The sequence below is a fragment of the Silene latifolia genome, chromosome 4, assembly GCF_048544455.1.
Source record: "Silene latifolia isolate original U9 population chromosome 4, ASM4854445v1, whole genome shotgun sequence".
Classification (NCBI taxonomy): domain Eukaryota; kingdom Viridiplantae; phylum Streptophyta; class Magnoliopsida; order Caryophyllales; family Caryophyllaceae; genus Silene; species Silene latifolia.
The window spans coordinates 21573733-21597402 of NC_133529.1; the positions used below are offsets into that span (position 1 = coordinate 21573733).

General features: G+C 39.8%; 1 protein-coding gene across 1 annotated transcript; it reads right to left on the bottom strand.

The window, feature by feature from the left end:
• Positions 1-19244: 19244 nt before the first annotated feature.
• LOC141651219 (cation/H(+) antiporter 14-like) lies at positions 19245-22539 on the bottom strand. Its single transcript, XM_074458939.1, has 4 exons — positions 22459-22539; positions 21829-21928; positions 20945-21573; positions 19245-20481 (listed from the first exon to the last, which is right to left on the bottom strand). Exons 1-4 carry the CDS (start codon positions 22537-22539, stop codon positions 19378-19380), a joined length of 1914 nt encoding a protein of 637 aa, XP_074315040.1. The 3' UTR covers positions 19245-19377.
• Between the last annotated feature and the right edge of the window lie 1131 nt (positions 22540-23670).

The window sequence follows — 23670 nt, forward strand, 5'->3', positions numbered from 1 at the left end:
CGTGTTTTGTTTCTTTGAGCCCCAAGAAATCAAGCAAGGACCCAAGAATGTTGCAATTCAGGAGGTGCTCTTTCTATCAACCGTACACCCCGCATAGTCCGCATCCGAAAATCCTATGAGATCAAAAGGACAATGTAAGGGATACCATAAGTAGAGATTTTGTGTTCCAATCAAATACCGAAGAATTCGTTTAACGGCTTTAAAATGGGATTCTTTCGGATTTGCTTGGAACCTAGCACATAAACAAACACTAAAGAGAATGTCGGGACGACTTGCGGTCAAGTAGAGAAGTGAGCCTATCATACCTCTATACACATTTTCATTAACATTCTTACCGAGTTCATCTTTGTCCAATTTGGACCCGGCTACCATAGGTGTATCGTGTGACTTACCATTTGTCATCCCAAATTTCTTAAGCATTTCCTTAATGTACTTTTGTTGATGAATCATGATTCCATCCTTTGATTGTTTAATTTGGAGCCCAAGGAAAAATCCTAGCTCACCCATCATGCTCATTTCAAACTCCGATTTCATTAGTTTCGAAAAATATAAGTAAAGGAGTTCATTTGTTGCACCAAATATAATGTCATCAACATATACTTGTACAACCAACAGTTAAATCTGATTTGTGACTTCAAGAACAATGTTTTGTCAACGGAGCCTCTTTTAAAACCATTTTCAATAAGAAATTTAGACAATCTTTCATACCAACACCTAGGTGCTTGTTTTAAACCATAAAGAGTTTTGTCTAATTTGAAAACATGGTTAGGCAAATCATTGTTCTCAAAACCCGGTGGTTGCTCTACAAAGACATCTTCTTCCAAATATCCATTTAAGAAAGCGGTTTTAACATCCATTTGGAAGAGTTTAATGCCTTTGTGAGCCGCAAAAGCTATAAGTAATCGTATGGCCTCAAGTCTAGCTACCGGTGCATAGGTTTCATCGTAGTCAATACCCTCTTGTTGGTTATAACCTTGCACCACTAGCCTAGCCTTGTTCCTTACAATTTCTCCCGAGTCATCAAGCTTATTGCGAAAGACCCACCTAGTACCAATGACGGTACGATTAGACGGTCTAGGGACTAAGTGCCATACCTCGTTTCTTTTGAATTGATTGAGTTCTTCTTGCATAGCAAGCAACCAGTCTGCATCAGTCAAGGCGACTGTTACATTTGAGGGTTCAATTTAAGAAAGAAAGGCATTGTGGGCACAATATTCGTTGAGATGAGCGAGATTGTTGAGGGATGATCTTGTTCGAATTCCCGAGTTGAGATCGCTTGTGAGATTGGAGAGTGGATGAGAGCTTTGATGTTTCCACTTCTTTGGAGCAACGGTTTGTTGTTCCCCCTCAACAGCATCAGTCACAGTGACTGTTTCTTTTTGCTTGGAGTGATCTTCATCATCACTGTTTTGGGTTGAATCAGTTCTGGAGGCGGAGGCAACAGTCGTTGGGTCTGTTGCATCCAGAGAGGAAACAGTAGCAGGTGTGCTATGTGTTCCCCCTGAGCTGCTGATTTCCTTTGAAGGTGACAGTCCCTGTGTCTATAGCGAGTCAGTGTTGGGAGCTTCTTCATCCTCGAACACAAAGTCCTTTCGAACAAGACCAATCTCAAACTCATCGTCATCATCTTCCACGTTTTGTACCTGTCCAAGCACGCTAGATTCATCAAAAATGACATGGATGCTTTCTTCAATCAACATGGTTCGTTTATTGTAAAGTTTATAGGCCTTGCTATGATCGGAGTAGCCAATAAATACTCCTTCATCACTACGTGGATCGAACTTTCCCAAGTTGTTTTTACCATTGTTATGAACAAAACATTTGCTTCCAAAACATCTAAAATATGAAATATTGGGTTTTCTTCCACGTAGCAATTCATAGGGAGTTTTATTCAATATACTCCTTATCATGACACGATTATGAATGTAGCAAGCGGTATTTACCGCTTCGGCCCAAAAGTTCTTAGGCAACTTACTACATAATAACATTGTTCTAGCCATACCTTCAAGGGTCCTATTCATCCTTTCAACCACACCATTTTGTTGTGGGGTTCTAGGAGCCGAGAAGTTCTGGGCTACACCATTGTCATCACAATAAGCACCAAATGATGAGTTTTCGAATTCGGTTCCGTGATCGGTTCTTATTGAACCAAGTTTTAAATCAAGTTTGTTTTGAATCTTTCTTAACCAAATTAGAAACTCATCAAATGCCTCATCCTTAGAGCTTAAGAAGAGTGCCCAAACAAACCTAGAGTAATCATCAACAATGACACACACATAACGACTACCACCTCTACTTCTAGTTCTCATTGGTCCACACAAGTCGATATGTAAAAGTTGTAAAGGTTGAGATGTACTCACAATTCTTTTGGATTTAAAGGAACTTCTAACATGTTTGCCTCTAGCACATTCATCACATACTTTATCAAAATCAAACTTCATATTGGGAATACCTTCAACTAAGTCGAGTCTTTTAAGGGTATTAAGAGTTTTAGTACTAACATGACCAAACCTTTTATGCCATAACCAAGGATCATTATTCATTACACTCATGCAAGACATAGTGTGACCGGATAGAGTGTTCAAATTAGTTAAGTACACGTCTTTGACACGTCTTCCTTCGAGTATTAGTTCATTAGTAGTGGCATCAATTATTCGACACATATTAGCACTAAATTCTACAATATTACCCTTATCACAAAGTTGAAAAATACTAAGGAGATTATGCTTCAAACCTTTGACAAGCCGCACGTTGTCGACATAAAGTAATGGTGACTTACCAACCTTTCCAATGCCAATTACTTCACCTTTCTTGTTGTCACCAAACCTTACCGTGCCACCATTGTATGCTTTAAGTGAGAGGAATTGGCTTCTATCACCCGTCATGTGACGAGAGCATCCACTATCCAAGTACCAATTGCGGCCGCCTCTCACCAAGCCCTACACAAGATTAGATTTTAAGTTTAGGAACCCAAACAAACTTGGGTCCCCTTTTGTGATCAACATATCTTACGGTGTCTTTCCTAATCCATATTTGCTTTATTAATTTGATGTTCTTGTTAATGTCCTCAAATCTCTTTCGACAACCATTGAAAACATGACCATTCTTTCCATAATAGTTGAAAATAATGTACTCGGGAAGACCCACGTATTTCCATCTTCTAAAATCAGTTTTAGGCCTCTGGATGCAACAGTCAGTCTGACCGTTCCATTTGAAGCCCAAACCAGTAACTTTGTTACATCTCTCGGTTTGACTTGTGAGAAAGTTTAACACGGTTTGACTTCCTTCCCATTTTTCAGTGATGTTTTTGGCTTTTACAAGTTCATTGGTCAAGTCATTGACTCTTGAGAGGAGATGCAAATTCCTTTCTTTTTCCCTCTTGAGTTCATCATTGTTTACACTTTCTAAAGACAACCTTTTCTCAACTATGAAGTCATGGGTGTGGTTGTTGAGTTTAGACACAAGATACATGATTCTTTATTTGGACTCTTCATATTTAGTCGTCATCTCATCAAGACGTTTGTTTAGATCAACGAATTCATCGGATCTATGATGAGGAGTAGATCTAGAAGTGCTACATTCGGGCATACCCTTTTGAAGAAAAGTAAGCCTTTCATGAAGAACCTCTATTTCTTTCTTAAGACATGCTACCTCATCTTTTAGACACTTGTTTTCATTGACCAAGCATTCGATTTTTTTCTTTGGACTTGTCTAAGTGTTTGTCAGAAGCAACAGTCCCAAAGACTGTTTCTCTTAGGTCGACAATCTCAACCACAAGGTCATAGACTTCATTTTCGAGAGCATATTTGTCCTTCAAAAGATCATCACCTTCCTTGGTTAGTGAGGAAACTTGCATCACCAAGGTAGTGTTGACATTTTCAAGGTCAGAGACGTCCGTGGGGGTCATCCTAAGACTCTCTAGTTCTTTAGTCAAATGTTTGTTTAACTTGTTGACTCTTTTAACTTCATCATAAGCCTACGAGGTGACACTGACGCTGTCTGTTGCTTTTAGTTCATTTTTAAGATTAAAGTTCTCTTGAGCAATTTCCTCAATCTCATTTTGCATTACCTCAAGCTTATCATTTTGAAACCGACACTTATCAAAAAGTTGGTCAAGAAGCTTACATACTTTCTCTTTGGAGTAAGTTCTAGCCTTGGCCTTTAGATGATTTACCTCGTTGTCGGAATCGGATTCGGAATCATCGGGATTAGCCATGAGGCATCTTAAGTGTTCGTTTTTTGAGGTTTTTGAGACTTTTTCTTTAAGATGATTTGCAAGACACGTTTTAGCCTCTAGTTCCTCCTCGATGAGTTCCTCATCTTCCTCGGAGTCGGACATTCCCCAAATAGCACTCATGACTCTATGTTTATAGTCCTTTTTAACCTTTTCTCTTCTTTCCTTTCATTTGATATCATCCCACTTGGGACATTCTTTAATTTGGTGAGTTTTATCACCACATTTAAAGCATCCCACAATGGAGTTAGGTCGTTTCATAGGAAAGCGTTTTTTCGAGTAATTATTAGTGAACCTTTTGTTTCCTTGACCATTGACTAACCCGGCTAGATTCCTTGTGAACATAGCAAACTCGTCTTCCTCCTCATCTTCTCCATCACTTGGAGAGGATGTGAGGGTGAGACTCTTTCCCTTTGAGGACTCACTAGAATGCTTGTCGAGATTAAACTCGTGAGCCATTAGTGATCCCAGTAGTTCATGAAGAGATAGGGTTGACAAGTCTTTAGCTTCCTCTATGGCGGTGACTTTGGGTTGCCACTTAGAGGTTAGACTACGAAGGATTTTTCGAATGATGTCCTCGGACTCGAAATTTCTTCCTAGACTTTTAAGCTCATTAATAATACAAGAAAAACGTGAAGAGAAACTATTTATGGACTCGTCCTTAGACATTCTAAACATCTCATATTGTTGCATGAGAAGGTCACCACGGTGTTTTCTTACTTAGGACGTCCCTTCATAGGCAAGTACCAGGGAATCCCAAATAGATTTTGCCGTAGGACATCCAGAGATTCGACTAACTTCCCCCTCACCAACACAACGTTGAAGAATCGACATTGCTTTGGAGTTCTTTTCGGCAAGTTTGAAGTCGTTTTCATTGTAATTTCTTTCCTCTTTCGTTTTGGTGAAACCGTTTAAGATATCGGTTTCCTCAATAACAAGAGGTCCATTTTGGATGATGTTCCAACATTGTTAGTCTATGCTTTTGATGTAATGTTCCATTTTGAGTTTCCACCATCCAAAATTCGAACCGGTAAAGACCGGGATCTTGGAGTGTTTCTCGGAATCCATTACCCACGAATCAAACTCTAAGGCGATTAGCCTCGATCAAGAGCACGAGGCTCTGATACCAATTGTTGAGTTTATGGATTCGAGTACCTAAGAGGGAGAGGGGGTGAATTAGGTACTATTTAAAAAATTTAACTTCAACTTTATTAATTAAAGTGAGTTGTAAGAACAAAAGAGATGAGAGAATACTTCGAATAATATTGCAAGATTAAACGAGTATTAAAATGAATGTTTGCTGAAGAATGAAAGTAACAACCATTCTGACTGTAGCTATTTGTCTCAGTTTATAGAGTACAGACTGCAGACCAAATGTGACAATATTTGAAACTGTTACTTCGAAAGATAAGCAAAGCAAAGCAAAGAAGATAAATAGCAGCGGAATAAAACAAAGAAGATTAAACACGAGATTTTTGAATTGGTTCGGCAAGAAACTCAAGTGCCTACGTCCAATCTACTTTTTATTGATTTATTTTAGTGATCTACTCCGACTACTAAAAACCCGTACAATAAAAAGACAACAACATACTCCGGTTGTGACACAAGTTCAAGAACTACTCCGTTCTTAGAACAAGCCAACTTGCAACCTACTCCGGTTGCCAAAGAGTTGAAGACTACTCCGTCCTAAACTCTACACACACACTAAGAATGTTATAAGGATCAAGCTTCCACTAACTTATTATTAAAAAGAATTGAGGTGGACAACTTTACAAGATCAACAATTTATAAGTGAGAGAGTCTAGTATATTAAAGTAACAGTAGCCATGATTGTAACACATGAAGACTTTTAAAAGCTTTGCAAAGTTATGACTCGGTTTTTAAGCTTTGAAAAACAATTTGCAAACTTAGATTAAATCTCATAAAAGTCTTAAGGAAATGAGAGGAAGAGGCACGCCTTTTGTAGAGAGGATGAGCAAGGGAGTTGTTAGGGTTTTGAGGGTCAAAGACCATCACATGTGATGAGTCTCAACAACGTCCCAAACTTGCACCAAAGAAGGCTCTTATTCAAAAGGCAAAAGAGAGAAAGAGTGTTTGAAATTATCCATAAGAGATCATGCAAATTCAGAAAACAAAGAAGGAAAAACAAGTCACATGATGACAAGTTTACACAAATATGGCAAAAAACATTTCTTGTTTTATGAAAGACCAAAGGGTCAAATTTGCACAAAGAGGAAATATTTTGAAATGATAATTATTCAAACCACTTTTTCTAGAAGGTCAAATCCTTGTAAAAATCTGAAAGTTATCTTTCAAAATGTAAGACACGTAAATGGCTTTTGAAAGATAAGAAAGGGTTCAAGTGTTACGAATTGAGGCAACAGTCCAGGCTGCTGTTACTTGTAAAAGTAACAGTGGTCTTGACTGTTTCTATTACTATAAAATACTTTACTTTCTAACTTGTACATTGAATGACGCCTAGGACTCAATACAGTTGGATGATTAACAACTCAACACATCTTAATCCAAGCTTGATTTAACCATAAATCCTGAAAAGATAAACTAAGAAAGCACACATCAAATGGGCATGTTATCATCAATCAAAGGAACCCAACAATTTTTATGTTGTAATATTATGTTTGTTTCAAATTATATGTTATTTAGACATTCATATAAGTATATTATGATATAATATTTTTTAGTATATTATAATTTAGTTGTTTTTCAAAAATATTTATATTTAATTAGATTTAAAAGGTGAGAACGTGGAAGTATATAATGACAAGACGAGCTCGATTCGAACTCGAGCCGAGCTCGAGCTTTTCCCGAGCCGAGCTCGAGCCTCAATTTTTTAGGCTCGACGAGCTTCGAGCCGAGCCCGAGCTCGAGCTAAAAAATTCGAGCCGAGCCCGAGCCCACCCGAGCTCGAGCTCAGTTTGGCTCGTTTACACCCCTAGGCGCAGCTCCTGCTGCATTTTTTCTTGGGTGGTTTCCTCCTTAGCAAGAAAGAATTCCGCGATTTCTAAAATAGGAATTAGGGAATATGTATGCTTCCTTATTCCATAAAGAAGATATTTCTGTGATTTTAAATCATAAAAGATAAAAATTAGGAATAACACTCTAGAACATTCTAGAACATTGTGACTCGGCTTACGACGGTTTTAGAAAATGGAAATGGTTTTTGACCCAGACTCCAAATGTACTCTAATTACTGTCAAAACGACGGCGCGTAGATGACGACCATGAGGTTGACTCGAATGTTTGAGCTATCACTTGTAAACGAACTTACGAAATGTCATAAGTCGCTCCACCTAATTAAACATGCGGCGCAATCATCACTGGGTGGTTGGCGGAAGGTGTAGAAATGAGGTGTCTACAAACCTTATTATAACTTCGCTAGATAGTGACAAATAATCAACTCGAATTGGTAAAATCGTCGAAACAAACGACCCAATAATGAATTGATGAGTAAAACAAAGCTAAACCAACTCCGACCGACAAATGATTTGGTGTATATACGGTATCCGGTTATCGGTTTCATTTGTGAATACTGTCTTTATTTTTTGTTTTCTTTAATTTTTTTTATGATTCTATATGTGTTTTTTTAGCAACTTAAAAGAGTATTAAAAAGTACTCTGTATAAGACTAAATAACTTGGAGAATATAAGAGTAATAAGGCTTAAGCACTAACACATTCGATGTTTTGTGATTTTTTTTCTTTTTTTCAATGGACATCAGGAGCAAGGTTTTGGGATGTACAAGTAACACCAAGTATGGTTAATTGAGAATTTGTGCCTAGAATAATACAAAAGAGTGAAGTTAGAAAGGCGTTAAGGAAGATGAGGTCGAAGAAAATAGAGATACCGGATGGTATATCCATAGAAATTTGGAGGTGCTTGGGAGAGAAAGGAATCGAATGGGTAACCATGCTCTTCAACAAGATTTGGAGGAGCAACAAGATGCCATCAGCTTGGAGGAGAAGCACTCTTGTCCCTTTGTATAAAGGTGATGTTCAAGAGTGTTCCAATTATCGAGGAATTAAACTTATGAGTCATACGATGAAATTATGGGAGCGGATAATCGAGCAAAGGCTTAGGAAATGTGTGGACATCTCGCAGATAACCAATTTAGATTTATGTCTGGGAGATCAACTATGGATGCAATTTTTATCATGAGACATTTGATGGAACACTATCGGGACTAGAAGAAAGACATGCATATGATTTTTATTGACTTGGAAAAGGCATGATAGGGTACCGAGAGAAGTACTTTGGTGGGCTTTGGCGATAAAGAGTGTGTCTCGAAAATATATTGACCTCATAAAGGACATGTATGAGGGGGCTAGTGCAAGTGTTCGTACTAATGTTGGGAGAACGGAATAATTTTCCATTACCATTAGGGTGCATCAAGGTTCCGCAGTTAGTCCTTTTCTCTTTGCTATAGTTATGGATGAGTTGACAAGGGATATTCTGGACGGCATCCCTTGGTTTTTGACGTTTGCGGATGATATTGTGTTGATTGATGAAAGGAAAAAAAGGGGGTTGAGATAAAGTTGGAATTGTGGAGGCATACTTTGGAGACTAGTGGGTTTAGGCTAAGTAGAAGTAAGACAGAGTATTTGAGGTGTCAGTTCAGTAACGTGGCTAGGTCGAGATCGACAGAGGTGGGGAGTATCATTTTCGATGGAAATGTTGTTGTTTGAGGGGGGGGGGGGGGGTTGTCAGATTTGTTTAGATATCTAGGATCTATTATTCAAAAATATGAGGAGTTAGACGGAGATGTGAGTCACAGAATTAAAGCGGGATGGTTGAAGTGGAAAAGTGATACATGGTTTTATACGATAAAGATATGCCTCAAAGATTAAAGGGAAAATTTTATCGCACGACGATTAAGCCTGCCGTACCTTACGGCTCCGAGTGTTGGGCCGTGAAATATTGTTACATTCAAAAGATGAGTGTGGCGGAGATGCATATATTTAGGTGGATGTGCGGCCATACAAGGAAAGATCGATTAAGAAATGAGGTGATTAGGGAAAAGGTAAAGTGGCGCCAATAGAGGACAAGATAATGAAAAATCCACTAAGATGGTTTGGCCATGTGAGAAGGAAACCTATGGATGCACCAGTTAGGAGGCTCGAGATCTGGGGAATAAAAAAGGTTGCTAGGAGTAGAGGGAGACCAAAACAGACATGGCTGAGAGTGATAGAGCACATGAGATTTCTCGGGCTTGATGGGGAAATGGTGACGGAGAGGGCACAATGGAGGGAAATGATACATGTGGATTTTTAGTATTTGATGTTATTTGAAATACTTAGTGTTTTTACTTAATTTTTAAAATTTCCTTTTTTCTTATTCAGATTTCTTACACCTTTGTTTTTTTGGTGACAAGGGAACCCGCAGCCGCTACCTTCGGTGCACACTGGGTAAACCCTCGGTTGTACGTATACCAGGTAAGCCACCCGTGGGCGACAAGCTCGAAGTCTATTAGGCATGGACTCAGGCCAAGAATGCTCCACAAGATTTTGCTCTTGGGGAGGCTTGAACCTGGGTCTCATGGGAATTTCCCCAAGTTTTAACCACTAGACTCCACCCTTACGGGCTTATTACATCTTTTTACCAACAACTTTTTTATATATTAATACTTGGTTTACTTTTAAGGTATTCTGGACCCTTGAGTTTTACTTCGATTTTCAAAATCGTTTTAATTTTTATTCTCAATTTAAATTCTAAGTTATTATAAAAGAAATCCTATGTCTGGTTCTAAATTTTAGAAACAAGAACTGTATCGGAATTCCTATGTGTGGTTCTAAATTTTGACGATACGTATCCGGTTCGATTTTTACATAAACCGTATCGGATATAAGGAAACTCATATATTTTTTTCTCACCCCTAATTAGTCGTAATCAGAGCTAACTAAACCACTACCTAGGTAGTGTAATACTCCGTATTTATGAGTCTTGGGGTACTCTATCGAGTAGGCCTTACTCTGTCGAGTAAGGGAGTTTTGCGAAATAAAATAGTTTCTGACCTGTTGGGTACTCGATCGAGTAACTACGATACTCGATCGAGTAGGGGGGTACTCGATCGAGTACCTGGGCTACTCGATCGAGTAGCCGGTTTACGGGGGTTGTTTTCTCGGGTTTTGTTAATTATGCGATTAAGGTATATAATCTTTTCGTCATTCATTCTAATCACTTTTCTAAAACCTAAATCACTGTGAGAAGAGAAAGCAAACTACGTTCATCACCTTAATCGCATTGTTAACAAATCCCGGAGTTTGGAAGGTCAGATTTCACTTGTCTTTACACCGTTGTAATCCTTGCGTCGAGAGTAAGACCTTTATACCGTTTTTATTATATTTTGTCAAAGTTAGTTAAACTCTAATATTGGGAATTGGGGATTTTGTTGTGTTATGTGCATAGTAGTAATTATGTGCTTGTATAATTAGGAGGAGGATTCATAGAGGAAGCTTTTTTACTTCAGCTGTGAGATCGTCTGACTATTGTGCTTTCCAGGTAGGGTTTTCCTACTCAGTATTACTTACATGTGATGTGGTGTTGTGCTGTAATTAGTATAATTGGTTGATTCAGACGATGTTGTCATTGTGATTATGATTGTTTGTCCGTGGTTCTCGAGATGCGTTCTCGGCTGAGTGGAGTCACTTGCGAGAGTGGCTTCACGCCCTAGTTTCGCCCTTCGTGGAACCCGCCACGGAAGGGGATGTGCACATTAATGGGACAGAGTTATCGCTCGGTATGATGAGCGGGGCTTAGGTGGGAACGACATGCGGTCCCCACTGGCGAGTGGCTGGTCCAGTGGACGATCGGTGACGGAGATGGAGTGGAGTGCTTGATCGTGTATGATTGTTTGCTCAGTTGTGTTGGTTCTTTGTATTGTTGATTATACCTCTTGTGTAAATAGTCATCGACCCGGTTAATGTTTTAAAACCTGCGGTGATCCATTCGGGGATGGTGAGCAGATATTGAGGAGGTATGACATGAGTACTGGGATAGCTGGGATTGCCACGATCAGATGATAGAAGTCTTCCGTTGTAGCCTATTAGTTTTATAGACATTTCAGTTAGTTCGATGAGATGTACAGTAGTTTTGAGAACATGTATTAGTATTTGGTTTGGTTTTTGGATTGTAACCTTTCGCTAAAGTATTACTATTTAAATATCGTTTCATTATTGTTTATTTGATTATCATTGCCTCGGGTAACCGAGATGGTAACGTCCTTATACCTGAGTGGTCCTGGTAAGGCACTTGGAGTATGGGGGTGTTACAAAATGGTATCAGAGCGACGATCCTGAAACCTATAACCAATGAAACCAATGAATATAGGGAGTCAACTAAAATGAACCCGGGGTAAAGGTTGTAGGAGCTAATGCAAAGGCTTGGGAGACGTCCTAAAGTCGCGAACTCGCCCTACAATTTTGAACCGGTCACATGGGGGAAATATCTGTTAAGTCGTATGTGTTGTTTGTTCGCTTGTGTGTGGATGTGATGAGGTGTGTTGTAAATGTTGGATGTTTGAAGTAGAAGTTGAGAATATGAATGAAATTAAAAGGATATATATATATAGAACTGTGTTAGAATGAGAAGCATGTTGAGTGATTACTATGTGGCATTAATAACATGATATAATTGTTTGTTAATCGCATGAGCAGTTGAGTAGCTTGGTATGCATAATTAGGACATGATATCGTGTTTATAAGCTGTTTTACATGTTAGAATATGTCATAGCATGCGGGTAGCATATTCGAGTTAGCATGACTCGATCGAGTGGGACTGACTTGATCGGGTGGGTTTTTGACGTTTTTACGACCAGAATCGAGTTTTAGGGTACTCGATCGAGTAACTAGGGGTACTCGATCGAGTAGGGGGTCACTCGATCGAGTAGCCTGGCTACTCGGTCGAGTATGTTAGAGGTCAGAAGGTTTGTTTGTGTTCTGGAGTCGAGGTACTCGATCGAGTATGGGAGGCACTCGATCGAGTAGCCTCTTGCTCGATCGAGTAAGTTGGGACACTCGATCGAGTAGCACCTGGGTAGCCTGTTTTCGTGTTTTGAGGTTTAGTACATGTGTTTATGTCTACCCTTTCTTATATATAGCTTCAAGATGTCGCCTAAGAGAAACGCTTACTATACGAGAGCTGAGGCCATGAATACGGATGATATTGTTAAGATGTTGGAGCACCAGGATGCTCTTACTGAGGCCTTAAAGAAAGTGAATAAGGATTAGGAGGTTGATCACTCTAAGATCAGCCTTTACATAGCTAGGTTCAACCCAAAGAAGTACAAAGGGACCGGAGAACCAAACCTTCTTGACAACTGGCATCGTGAGATGGAGAATATCTTGGACCTGGTTCATTGTCCGATGAGATGATGAGAGTAGAGCAAGCTGCGTTCTATCTGAGAGAGGCAGCTGGTGAGTGGTGGGATAAGGTGAAAGTGAGTGCCAGAGAGATGTATGTTAACCAAGGCTTACCTGCTATACCTTGGGATGAGTTCCGTAGGGCCATGAGAAAAGAGTTTGTGCCAGAGCATGTGAGAAGCAAGCTGAGAGAGGAGTTCGATGGGTTCAAGATGACATCTGACATGTCTGTGGCTGAGTACTATAAGCGATTTAATGAGAAGTCTAGGTATCGAGGACATGGGATTGAGTGATGAGAATCGCGCGAGGTTTGAGAGGGGTTGACCACTAGGATCATGGATAAGCTCCCCGTAGGAGTCCTTATCGATGTTAAGGACGCTTATGAGAGAGCCGGGAGGGCTGAGAGGTTAGTGGAGATGGCTCGGAGAGGTCCGTGTTGAGAAAAGAAAGGCAGAGAGTGAGGGTGGTGGCCAATCTAGTCATAAGAAAGGCAACCACAATCAAGCTAAGGGGTTTTCTCATTTGGTCGGGGTTTAGTCTTTGGGGCTTCCTTCGGGCGTGGCCGTGGGGGTAGCGATAAGAATTGGGGTATGACTTGCTTTGGGCGTGGCGGTGTCGGCCACAAGAGACATGAGTGCACGAGTGTGCCCGGAGCTTTTCGGGGACGGGTCGGGAAGTTATTCTCGGGGACCGGCACGAGTTATGTGAGCAACGGACCAAGTGGGTCATGGACTAACCGGGGAGCCGAGCTATCGAGTGGAGGTAACCGCAACGGCGGTAATTCTTATCAGAAACCAGCTACGAACAACAACAACAACAACAATCAGGGGTCGGGTACTAAGCCGGCCACATCAGCCAGTACTGTCCAGGGAGGTGGACACAAGACCAAAGGAAAGTCATTCATGATGGACAAGAAAGCGGCTCGGAGGATGCACATGTTATCACCGGTACCTTTCTTGTTAACGGTATTCATACCTTTGTTTTGTTTGATTCGGGGCTTCCCGATCGTTTGTATCGTCGAGTCATGTTAAAAGGTTGGGTTTAAGAGTATATGAGTCCGTGAGTGAGAAAGTTTTCATACCTTCGGGAGAGTCTGTATCTTGTGGGAGGTTGTTTAGAGATGTGTCTATGATAGTTGGGCAAGTTGATCTACCTGTAGACTTGCTAGAGTTTCCTTTTAACGGTTTTGAGATGATAGTCGGGATGGATTGGCTGGGAAAGTATAAAGCTAAGATAGACTGTCATCAAAAGAAAGTGTCTTTGAGAGGGCCTAAGGGTGTTAGTGTGTCTTATCGTGGGTTTTTAGTCAAACCCAAAGTTAAGTTGATTGCAGCTATCACGTTGAAGTCTTATCTGAGGAAGGGATGTCCTTTGATCTTGTGCCATGTGAGAGATGACCGGGTAGAGAGTCCGACAGTTGACGAGATACCAGTGGTGGGAGAGTTTGCCGATGTTTTTCCTGACGAGATTCCGGGGTTGCCACCGAAGAGGGAGATAGATTTCACCGTTGAGTTGAAACCGGGAACGGGGCCACTCTAAGGCACCATACCGGATGGGTCCTAAAGAGATGCAGGAGCTAAGGAAGCAGTTAGATGATCTGATAGAGAAGGGATACATTAGACCTAGTGTATCGCCGTGGGGAGCACCAATTCTTTTCGTGAAGAAGAAGGATGGGAGTTTGAGGTTATGCATAGATTACAGAGAGCTGAACCGAGTGACGGTGAAGAACAAGTATCCTTTGCCAAGGATAGATGACCTGTTTGATCAGTTGAGTGGTGCATCAGTCTTTTCCAAGATTGATTTGAGGTCGGGGTACCATCAGGTGAAGATTAGAGAGGTGGACATACCAAAGACAAACTTTTCACGTCGAGGTATGGTCATTATGAGTATGTAGTGATGCCGTTTGGGTTATCTAATGCACCGGCCGTGTTTATGGATTTGATGAACAGAATCTTCAGACAGTTTTTGGACAAGTTCGTGGTGGTGTTCATCGATGACATCTTAGTCTACTCTAAGACTAAGGAAGAGCATGAGGAGCATCTGAGGATCGTGTTGCAGACGTTGAGGGACCATGAGTTGTATGCTAAACTGTCCAAGTGTGAGTTCTGGTTGGAGAAAGTTGCTTTTCTGGGGCATGTGATCTCTAAGGAGGGAGTAGGCATGGATCCCAAGGCAAAGATTGAGGCGGTGACAAAGTGGGAAGCACCAAAGAATGTCGCTGAGATTAAGAGTTTCTTGGGTTTAGCTGGATACTACAGACGGTTCGTGAAAGATTTCTCCAAGATAGCTAGACCTATGACAGCTTTGATGAGGAAAGAGAACAGGTTTCGTTGGGATGAGAGTTGTGAAAAGGCGTTCCAAACATTAAAGGAGCGTTTGACCACAGCTCCTATCTTAGCATTGCCTGAAGGGATCGAGAACTTTGAGGTTTATACAGATGCCTCAAAGAATGGGTTGGGATGTGTGTTGATGCAGAACGGTAAGGTGATTGTCTATGCTTCTAGGCAATTGAAGCCGTATGAGGAGAACTACCCTACACATGATCTAGAGTTGGGTGCGGTGGTGTTTGCTCTCAAGATTTGGAGATATTACCTTTATGGGGCGACCTTTAAGGTATTTTCTGATCACAAGAGTCTCAAGTACATCTTCACTCAAAAGGAGTTGAACATGAGACAGAGGAGGTGGATGGAGCTGATTGGCGATTATGACATGGATATTATCTACCATGAAGGGAAAGCCAATGTCGTTGCAGATGCTTTGAGTAGGAAGAGTGTACACTCCCTGTGTACAGCCCTATCTTTGATGAGGTTGAGAGATGAGGTGGGGAAGTTTGGGATACATATGATTCAGAGAGGAGATGTTGTGGGAGATTTGACAGTGCAGCCTGATCTTTATGATGATATTCGAGGTAAACAAGCTTTAGATCCTAAGATGGTTGAGTGGAGAGCTGGAGTAGAGAAAGGGACAGTGTCCCGATTTTCTGTTCACACAGATGGTAGTTTGAGGTTTGATGGTAGGTGGTGTGTCCCTAATGATGAGGAGCTGAAAAAGACAATTATGACAGAGGCACATTGCACACCATATTCAGTACATCCAGGCGGAGACAAGCTATACAAGGACTTGAAAAACACGTTTTGGTGGCCTGGGATGAAGAAAGAAACAGCTGAGTTCGTGGCCCGTTGTTTGACATGTCGAGAGAAAAGGGGAACAAAATGATGACCACAAGGTAAGATTCGGTCTTTGGAGGTACCTGAGTGGAAGTGGGAATCCATTTCTATGGATTTTATCGTGGGTTTACCAAAGAGTCAACAGGGTAATAACATGATATGAGTGATAGTGGATCGACTGACCAAGTCAGCTCACTTTGTTCCAATGAAAGATACATGGACTAAAGCACAATTGGCTATGGCTTATCGAAAGAATGTGCTTAAGTTACATGGAGTCCCTAAGGACATAGTGTCTGACAGAGATGCGAGGTTTATATCACGGTTCTGGAAAGAGTTGCAGGAATCTTTGGGTACAACTTTGAAGATGAGTACAGCTTTTCATCCTGCGACAGACAGTCGGGATCGAGAGAACAATAAAAACTCTTGAGGATATGTTACGAGCTTGTGTAATGGACTTTGGTGGTAGCTGGGAACAGAGGTTGGATTTGATAGAGTTTTCTTACAACAACAACTATCACACTAGCATTGGCATGGCACCGTTTGAGGCTTTATATGGGAGGAGATGCGGGAGTCCGATTTGTTGGGACGACAGTCTTTGAGGCGATGGTTCTAGGACCAGAGATGGTACATGAGATGGTTGAGCATTAAGATGATCGGGAACGGATGAGAGCAGCTCGGGATCGACAAAAGAGTTATGCAGATCTACATCGCCGGGATATAGAGTTTCGGGTTGGGGATAAGGTTCTTCTGAAAGTGTCTCCTATGCGTGGTGTTATGAGATTTGGGAAGAAGGGCAAGCTGAGTCAGAAGTTCATCGGTCCTTATGAGATCTTAGAGCGAGTTGGGGAGGTTGCTTACTGTCTAGCTTTACCTGCTGCTTTAGAGAGAGTGCATAATGTGTTTCATGTATCGCAGCTGCGGAAGTATGTGAGTGACCCGTCACATGTGTTAGAGGCAGAGAGCATAGAACTAGATGAGTCTTTATCATATCTTGAGGTGCCTAAGCGGATCCTTGACCGGAAGGTTAGGAAGACTAGGAGTGGTGAGACAATGTTGCTTAAGATCCTTCGGTCTAACCACGAGACAGAGGAAGCTACATGGGAGGCAGAGGAGATCATGAGAGAGCGCTACCCTTTCCTTTTTGATCAGGTATGTTTGGTTACGAGGACGTAACCTTGTTTCTTTTAGGGGGGTAGGAGATGATCGCAAAGAGTTTTTAAGAGTTTTTATACCCTTTTTATGTTGTGTCGGTATAGTTGTTGTCGTTGAGTCGGGTTGAGCTTGAGTTAGTAACAAGTTTTTATATTGAGTTTGTTTCGATTGTTGAGTCGGGAGTGTGGTAGTGTGAGTCTTTGTTTTGTGTCGGTTTGAACTTCGGGGACGAAGTTCTTTTTAAGGAGGGAAGACTGTAATACTCCGTATTTATGAGTCTTGGGGTACTCTATCGAGTAGGCTTTACTCTGTCGAGTAAGGGAGTTTTGCGAAATAAAATAGTTTCTGACCTGTTGGGTACTCGATCGAGTAACTACGATACTCGATCGAGTAGGGGGGTACTCGATCGAGTACCTGGGCTACTCGATCGAGTAGCCGGTTTACGGGGGTTGTTTTCTCGGGTTTTGTTAATTATGCGATTAAGGTATATAATCTTTTCGTCATTCATTCTAATCACTTTTCTAAAACCTAAATCACTGTGAGAAGAGAAAGCAAACTACGTTCATCACCTTAATCGCATTGTTAACAAATTCCGGAGCTTGGAAGGTCGGATTTCACTTGTCTTTACACCGTTGTAATCCTTGCGTCGAGGGTAAGACCTTTATACCGTTTTTATTATATTTCGTCAAAGTTAGTTAAACCCTAATATTGGGAATTGGGGATTTTGTTGTGTTATGTGCATAGTAGTAATTATGTGCTTGTATAATTAGGAGGAGGATTCGTAGAGGAAGCTTTTTGACTTTAGCTGTGAGATCGTCTGACTATTGTGCTTTCCAGGTAGGGTTTCCCTACTCAGTATTACTTACATGTGGTGTGGTGTTGTGCTGTAATTAGTATACTTGGTTGATTCAGACGATGTTGTGATTGTGATTGTGATTGTTTGTCCGTGGTTCTCGAGATGCGTTCTCGGCTGAGTGGAGTCACTTGCGGGAGTGGCTTCACGCCCTAGTTTCGCCCTTCGTGGAACCCGCCACGGAAGGGGATGTGCACATTAATGGGACAGGGTTATCGCTCGGTATGATGAGCGGGGCTTAGGTGGGAACGGATGCGGTCCCCCACTGGCAGGGCTGGTCCAGTGGACAGTCGGTGACGGAGATGGAGTGGAGTGCTTGATCGTGTATGATTGTTTGAGTTATGTTGGTTACTGTATTGTTGATTATACCTCTTGTGAATAATCTCGACCGGTTAATGTTTTAAAACCTGCGGTGATCCATTCGGGGATGGTGAGCGGATATTGAAAGGTATGACATGAGTGCTGGGATAGGGGGATTGCCACGATCGGATGATAGAAGTCTTCCGGCTGTAGCCTATTAGTTTTATAGACATTTCGATTAGTTCGATGAGAGCAGTAGTTTTGAGAACATGTATTAGTATTTGGTTTGGTTTTTGGATTGTAACCTTTCGCTAAAGTATTACTATTTAAATATCGTTTCATTATTGTTTATTTGATTATCATTGCCTCGAGTAACCGAGATGGTAACCTCCTTATACCTGAGTGGTCCTGGTAAGGCACTTGGAGTATGGGGGTGTTACAGGTAGCACCAAAACAGACACGAACACAGACACGACACGGACACGTGACACGTGACACGGCATCCATGAAATTTTGGACACGGGACACGTTATATAAATTTAATAAAATATATATTTTATAGTTATAAACATTCGATTTTATTTTTATAAAAGTATTTGATATTAAATTTAAATAAATAAAGGTAAAACGTGTCTATGATTATAACTCATTTTCCAGTTCATAGACTATACATCTGAGGTAGTACCTCTATTGTTTATTTTTTGAGTTTTATTTTAAAGTTTTTGAGTTCGGCTTGAGTATAAAGTTTTTGAGCACATTTACCAAAACATTACACCAAAAAAATATAATATTGCTCAAAAACTATATTTATAAATGGTGATATGCTCAGAAAAAATGTGTATATGCTCAAAAACTACAAGGTCTGAGGTACTACCTCAGATGCGTAATCCTTTTTCTCCTCATTTTCATTTCCCATCAAAACCCATCTTCTAATCAAGCTATTTCAATAGCTCATTTCCCGTCTAAAGAACATCATTCACCCCAAATAATGTCCAAATTTTATGGACACGCGTCGGACACGACCCAAATACCATGGACACGCGTCGGACACGTGCCCAAATAAATGTTGAAAGTTAGACACGGCTTTATAGGCGTCCGACACGTTTCGGCGTGTGTCCGAGGAGTGTCGGTGTCGGACACGGGACGGCTGATTAAGAGAAGTGTCCGTGCTACCTAGACCACTATCATTAAATTTTTCATTAAAAAATGATCAAATTAAACTACTATACAAACTACATCCTAGTAAAAAATGAATCTACAAAATACACAAAACTATGAAATCAAAAGTCACATTTTATCAACTTCCAACACTAGAATGAACAATCAAAACAGAAAATTGAAAATCAGAAGTAGCTAACAAATCACCAAGAATTCCTAATTCTGGATACTCAATACTCCAACCATCCGTAAGACCATACAATGGTCCACAATTTGGATTATGACTTCTTCCTGCCACTACCAAATCAACTCTATCTTTTATTGACACTAAATAATCCGTAGTTTCTGCCCCATCTTGCACAATAACCTCATCAAAGGATAATCTCTCATTACTCTTGATCTTGGTTCGAATCTCGTCAATTAGTTCATAATCAAACTCATTAGAATTTTCATTACTTTTATAGGGAGATTTTAGCCAAATGATCATAATACTAATGTTTCGATTAGTGGCAAATAGGTTCATATATGCAAGTGCTTCACGGTCATCCATACCGCCTATATATATAATTGCAATACGATAATCTCGTGTCATAGAAACCGCTACGTGATCATTTGTTCGGTCGATTAGTATACCAACGGCGCAAGGAGCATTTTCGAGGATCATCTTGTTAAGTGATCGAATAAGTGCTATCGAACCACCATCGGAATAGTTCTTATTCCCGACATGAAAAGGTATGATTAGTAGATTTGTGTTCCTTTCATAAGCAAGGTTACAAATATCATTATGCATCGTATCGTATGGAGCCACCGAAACATAATGTTGTAGTCGGACATTCCCTTTATGTGCGCGGTCGAGAAGGGACAAGGACTCGACAATATTCTCACATCGTACAAGTTTTTGGCCTAAAACGCCGGTTGACTTGACTTGATCAAGGAGTCCACGCACGGGCATGGAGACTCGACCCGTTAATTGAATGAGTTGGAGTGAAATGAGAGGGATGGGTCGAGATCTTGAAGGGTCGAAAGCCTCAATGAGACGTATGAGTCCCGGTATATTCTCTTCCTTGTGAATGCATGCCATTGCTTTTAAGGTACCATTCTCACTTATATCCATCACACTTGTTCCCAAAATGTTGGAGTATTCACTTGATGGTTTGTAGAGGAACCTTACTAGAGGCAATAAGGCTCCGGTGCATACCAAGAAATGAAATGTTGATATCGAATACTCTTGGATATTTATCATCTACAATTTTCGAGGAAAATAAATGTATAATTAGCAAGTTAGTCGATATACATGTTCGACAAAAGTATCTTAGCAATAAGTTATACTCCTTAAGCATTTAGGATGAATAGAGATAGATTGAATTGAATATATAGTCAACAAGGTCAGTTGTAATAAAGTGAACCGAACTGGACTGAACTTAGCTTGATTTAAATTGAACAGAGCGTAACAGAGTTGTAATAAATTGAAATGTATTGATATTGAATACTCTTGGCAATTTATCATCTACAATTTTCGAGGAAAACAAATGTATGATTAGCAAGTTAGTCGGTATACATGTTCGACAAAAGTATCTAAGCAATAAGTGTGAACTAAACTAAACTGAACTAAACTAAACTAAGCTGGATGGATTTAAATTGAACAGAGCGTAACAGAGTTGTAATAAATTGAAATGTATTGAAGTTAAAAGAGATATAGTGCTTACACTTGCGCTTGCCCAAAATGAAAGCGTCACAATATCGAATAAACCTTTAGAAGACATGATTATAGCAATTGCAAGAGCATTCTTCAAAGTGAGGCCAACAAACATAGATGACAAATAAGTTCCAAAAAACTTGCCTACAGAGCCGAAAATCATGGTAAGCGCAACTCGATAACCCCAAGTTGGCTCAAGATGAGTTAGATCAATTTGTTGTCCTTGCATAGCACAAAAGAGTGGGAAGAACACACCAAAAGTAATGCCATCCAACCACTTGATCAAAATCGACGATAATGGATCTTCTGGTAGACTTAATGCAAACAGAAAAATAGCAAACATTTGCCCAAAATATTCGGCCATTCCTGCTACTAACACCACAATTACAACAAGATAGACAAGATACTTGACATTAACCTTGTCGGGATTCTCACATCGATCAATGACCTTTAGAATACACGGTCTAACAAGCCGAAACAATACAACATAAAACATGGCTACTTGCATAATCCTAGCCGCACCTTTACCATTATCACCAAATATTGGTATAATATCAAATAAAACGAAGCTTGTTACCATACCAAATACATCGAGGCATAAGGAAACGGAGTATGCTAAGCGACCCAATTCAGAGTTACCTATACCAAGATCGTTAAGGTGATTACAAGTAACCATGAAGAAATTTTGTGCATTGAGTATGACAAGTCGATAAAATGAGGGAGGGAGATGAAAAAAGCCCTTCATTGGCATGAAAATAATGAGGGATATGAAACTTAGTATAAGAGACATGATCAAGCCTGAAAATCCTATAATTGCTGATTTTTTGTTCATTCTTCTAAATACACTACTAATGTTTGTTTCCACTCCTAACATTAGGGAATGAAATATGAAACCTATGAATGATATGGTTTTTAATACGTATTGTATCACGTATGGAAACAACTCAAACTTGTCATGAAAGGAATTTATTATTCCAATAACAAGAACACCACCCTGCAAATAATGAAAACAAATAATTATAATTATTAAATTTACTTTTTAATATGTAACAATGTGTTTTATTAAATCAATTATTCTCGTGTAATGCAGCCTTATGCAGAAATTGTGTAAAACGGATTTTCTAATGCAAATATCATGTCCTGCATGCACTTCTGTTTGAATGAAAAGTTCATTATTAAAATACCCATTTTACAAATTTTTTGTGTAAGCAGATGTCAACTAGCTTAGTTGGTAAAGTTTTGAGCAGCAATGTTCATGTCCTAGGTTTAAACTTCAAACCCTATCAGCATTAAAATCTCATAACCTAGGTTCAAACCCCATCAGCTTCAAAATCGGCCTTGTAAACAAATGTAGGGTAAACTTTAAAATTGATCGCTCAATCTCACAATAACGTCCATAGGCGGTTTGGCCCAGGTTTTCGTCCACATGCAAAGGCAGCATTACACAAGTATATTGTACAACATATCTTTTCGGTAAATACCTTTTAACATGAAACCGTCTTACAAAGACAAAAGAAAACTTACAATCATTGTAGCAGTAAAAGGCATTTTGAGAGGTTTGAGCAAGTATAATGTAGCAGTAGTAACAGACAAGATAACAGACATTGTTAATAATAACATGGATCCGTGACATGCCGATACTTCCTTGTTTTGACGAACCCAAATTGGTGTAGTATCAAATTGTGCTTGTATTTGATGGCATAATATTGGTTGTCTTTGCCAAACACCACCATTATACCATCTTTCTTTATGGTCTCTTTCATTCGCGGATAGGGATGACATTTTTCTTTTTTGTTCTTGATCTTCAATTTAATTAATCAACTTATTCAAGATTGAAGATTAATTAATGAATGAATGAATGTGATACAAGTCATACAACTATACAAGATTTTGTGTAAATGGAATTCTATTGGAGAATAAGAGAAATGAGAGGATATTGTAACGTGTAACTATAATATGCCAAACTTAGCTAGACAACGTTTGAGAAAATCTATTTTTTAGATTGTGCCATATTAGAAAGTTTATTGGTTCATAACAATTAAAAAATAACTGTCCAAATAATGAGAGTGGATCCTCTATTCCACTTTTAGTACGTGTCATCTAGACATGCCAAGCTGGTCGCTAGTTCGGATGGAGTTAAATCAGATGTATATTATTCATATGACCCTTAGTTTTGATTTTGATCTGATGCGGTTTAGGTACATTTCGGTTAACCACCCTAATCAAAAGAAGTAATGAAACACAAGAGAAGAGACGCGTAGGTGGAATAGAAGATTTGCACTCTCAAATAATTGGCGGAAGCTCTCAGAAAATTTCAATTTTCAATGAGTTGTTTGGTTGTCAGGCATTAGAGATGTTCAGATGTGAATTTGGGTTGGATTTTCATCAAACCCAAGTTATATTTAATGTTGATTTTACCGAAATTACTAGGCATGTTTGTAGATTTGGGATGGGTTAGCCGCCCCTTAGCGGAGGTACCTTAAGTAAACTCTCGAAAATGCATTGTTTGTATATGTTTATCCGAGTTGGGTTCTTGTAACAACGCATTGAGGACAGAGAGCATTATTTTCCTCACAGTCCTACCCGATTCCAGTCCAAACTAAACACGACAATGCAAACAAAAAAACATAGGCCAACATTATCTTATCTTAATTATTTTCACTTAACACTAAATTTAATACACTAATACATTGCTTTAACATGAAATTAACCATCCAAAATTAAATTACATAGGAT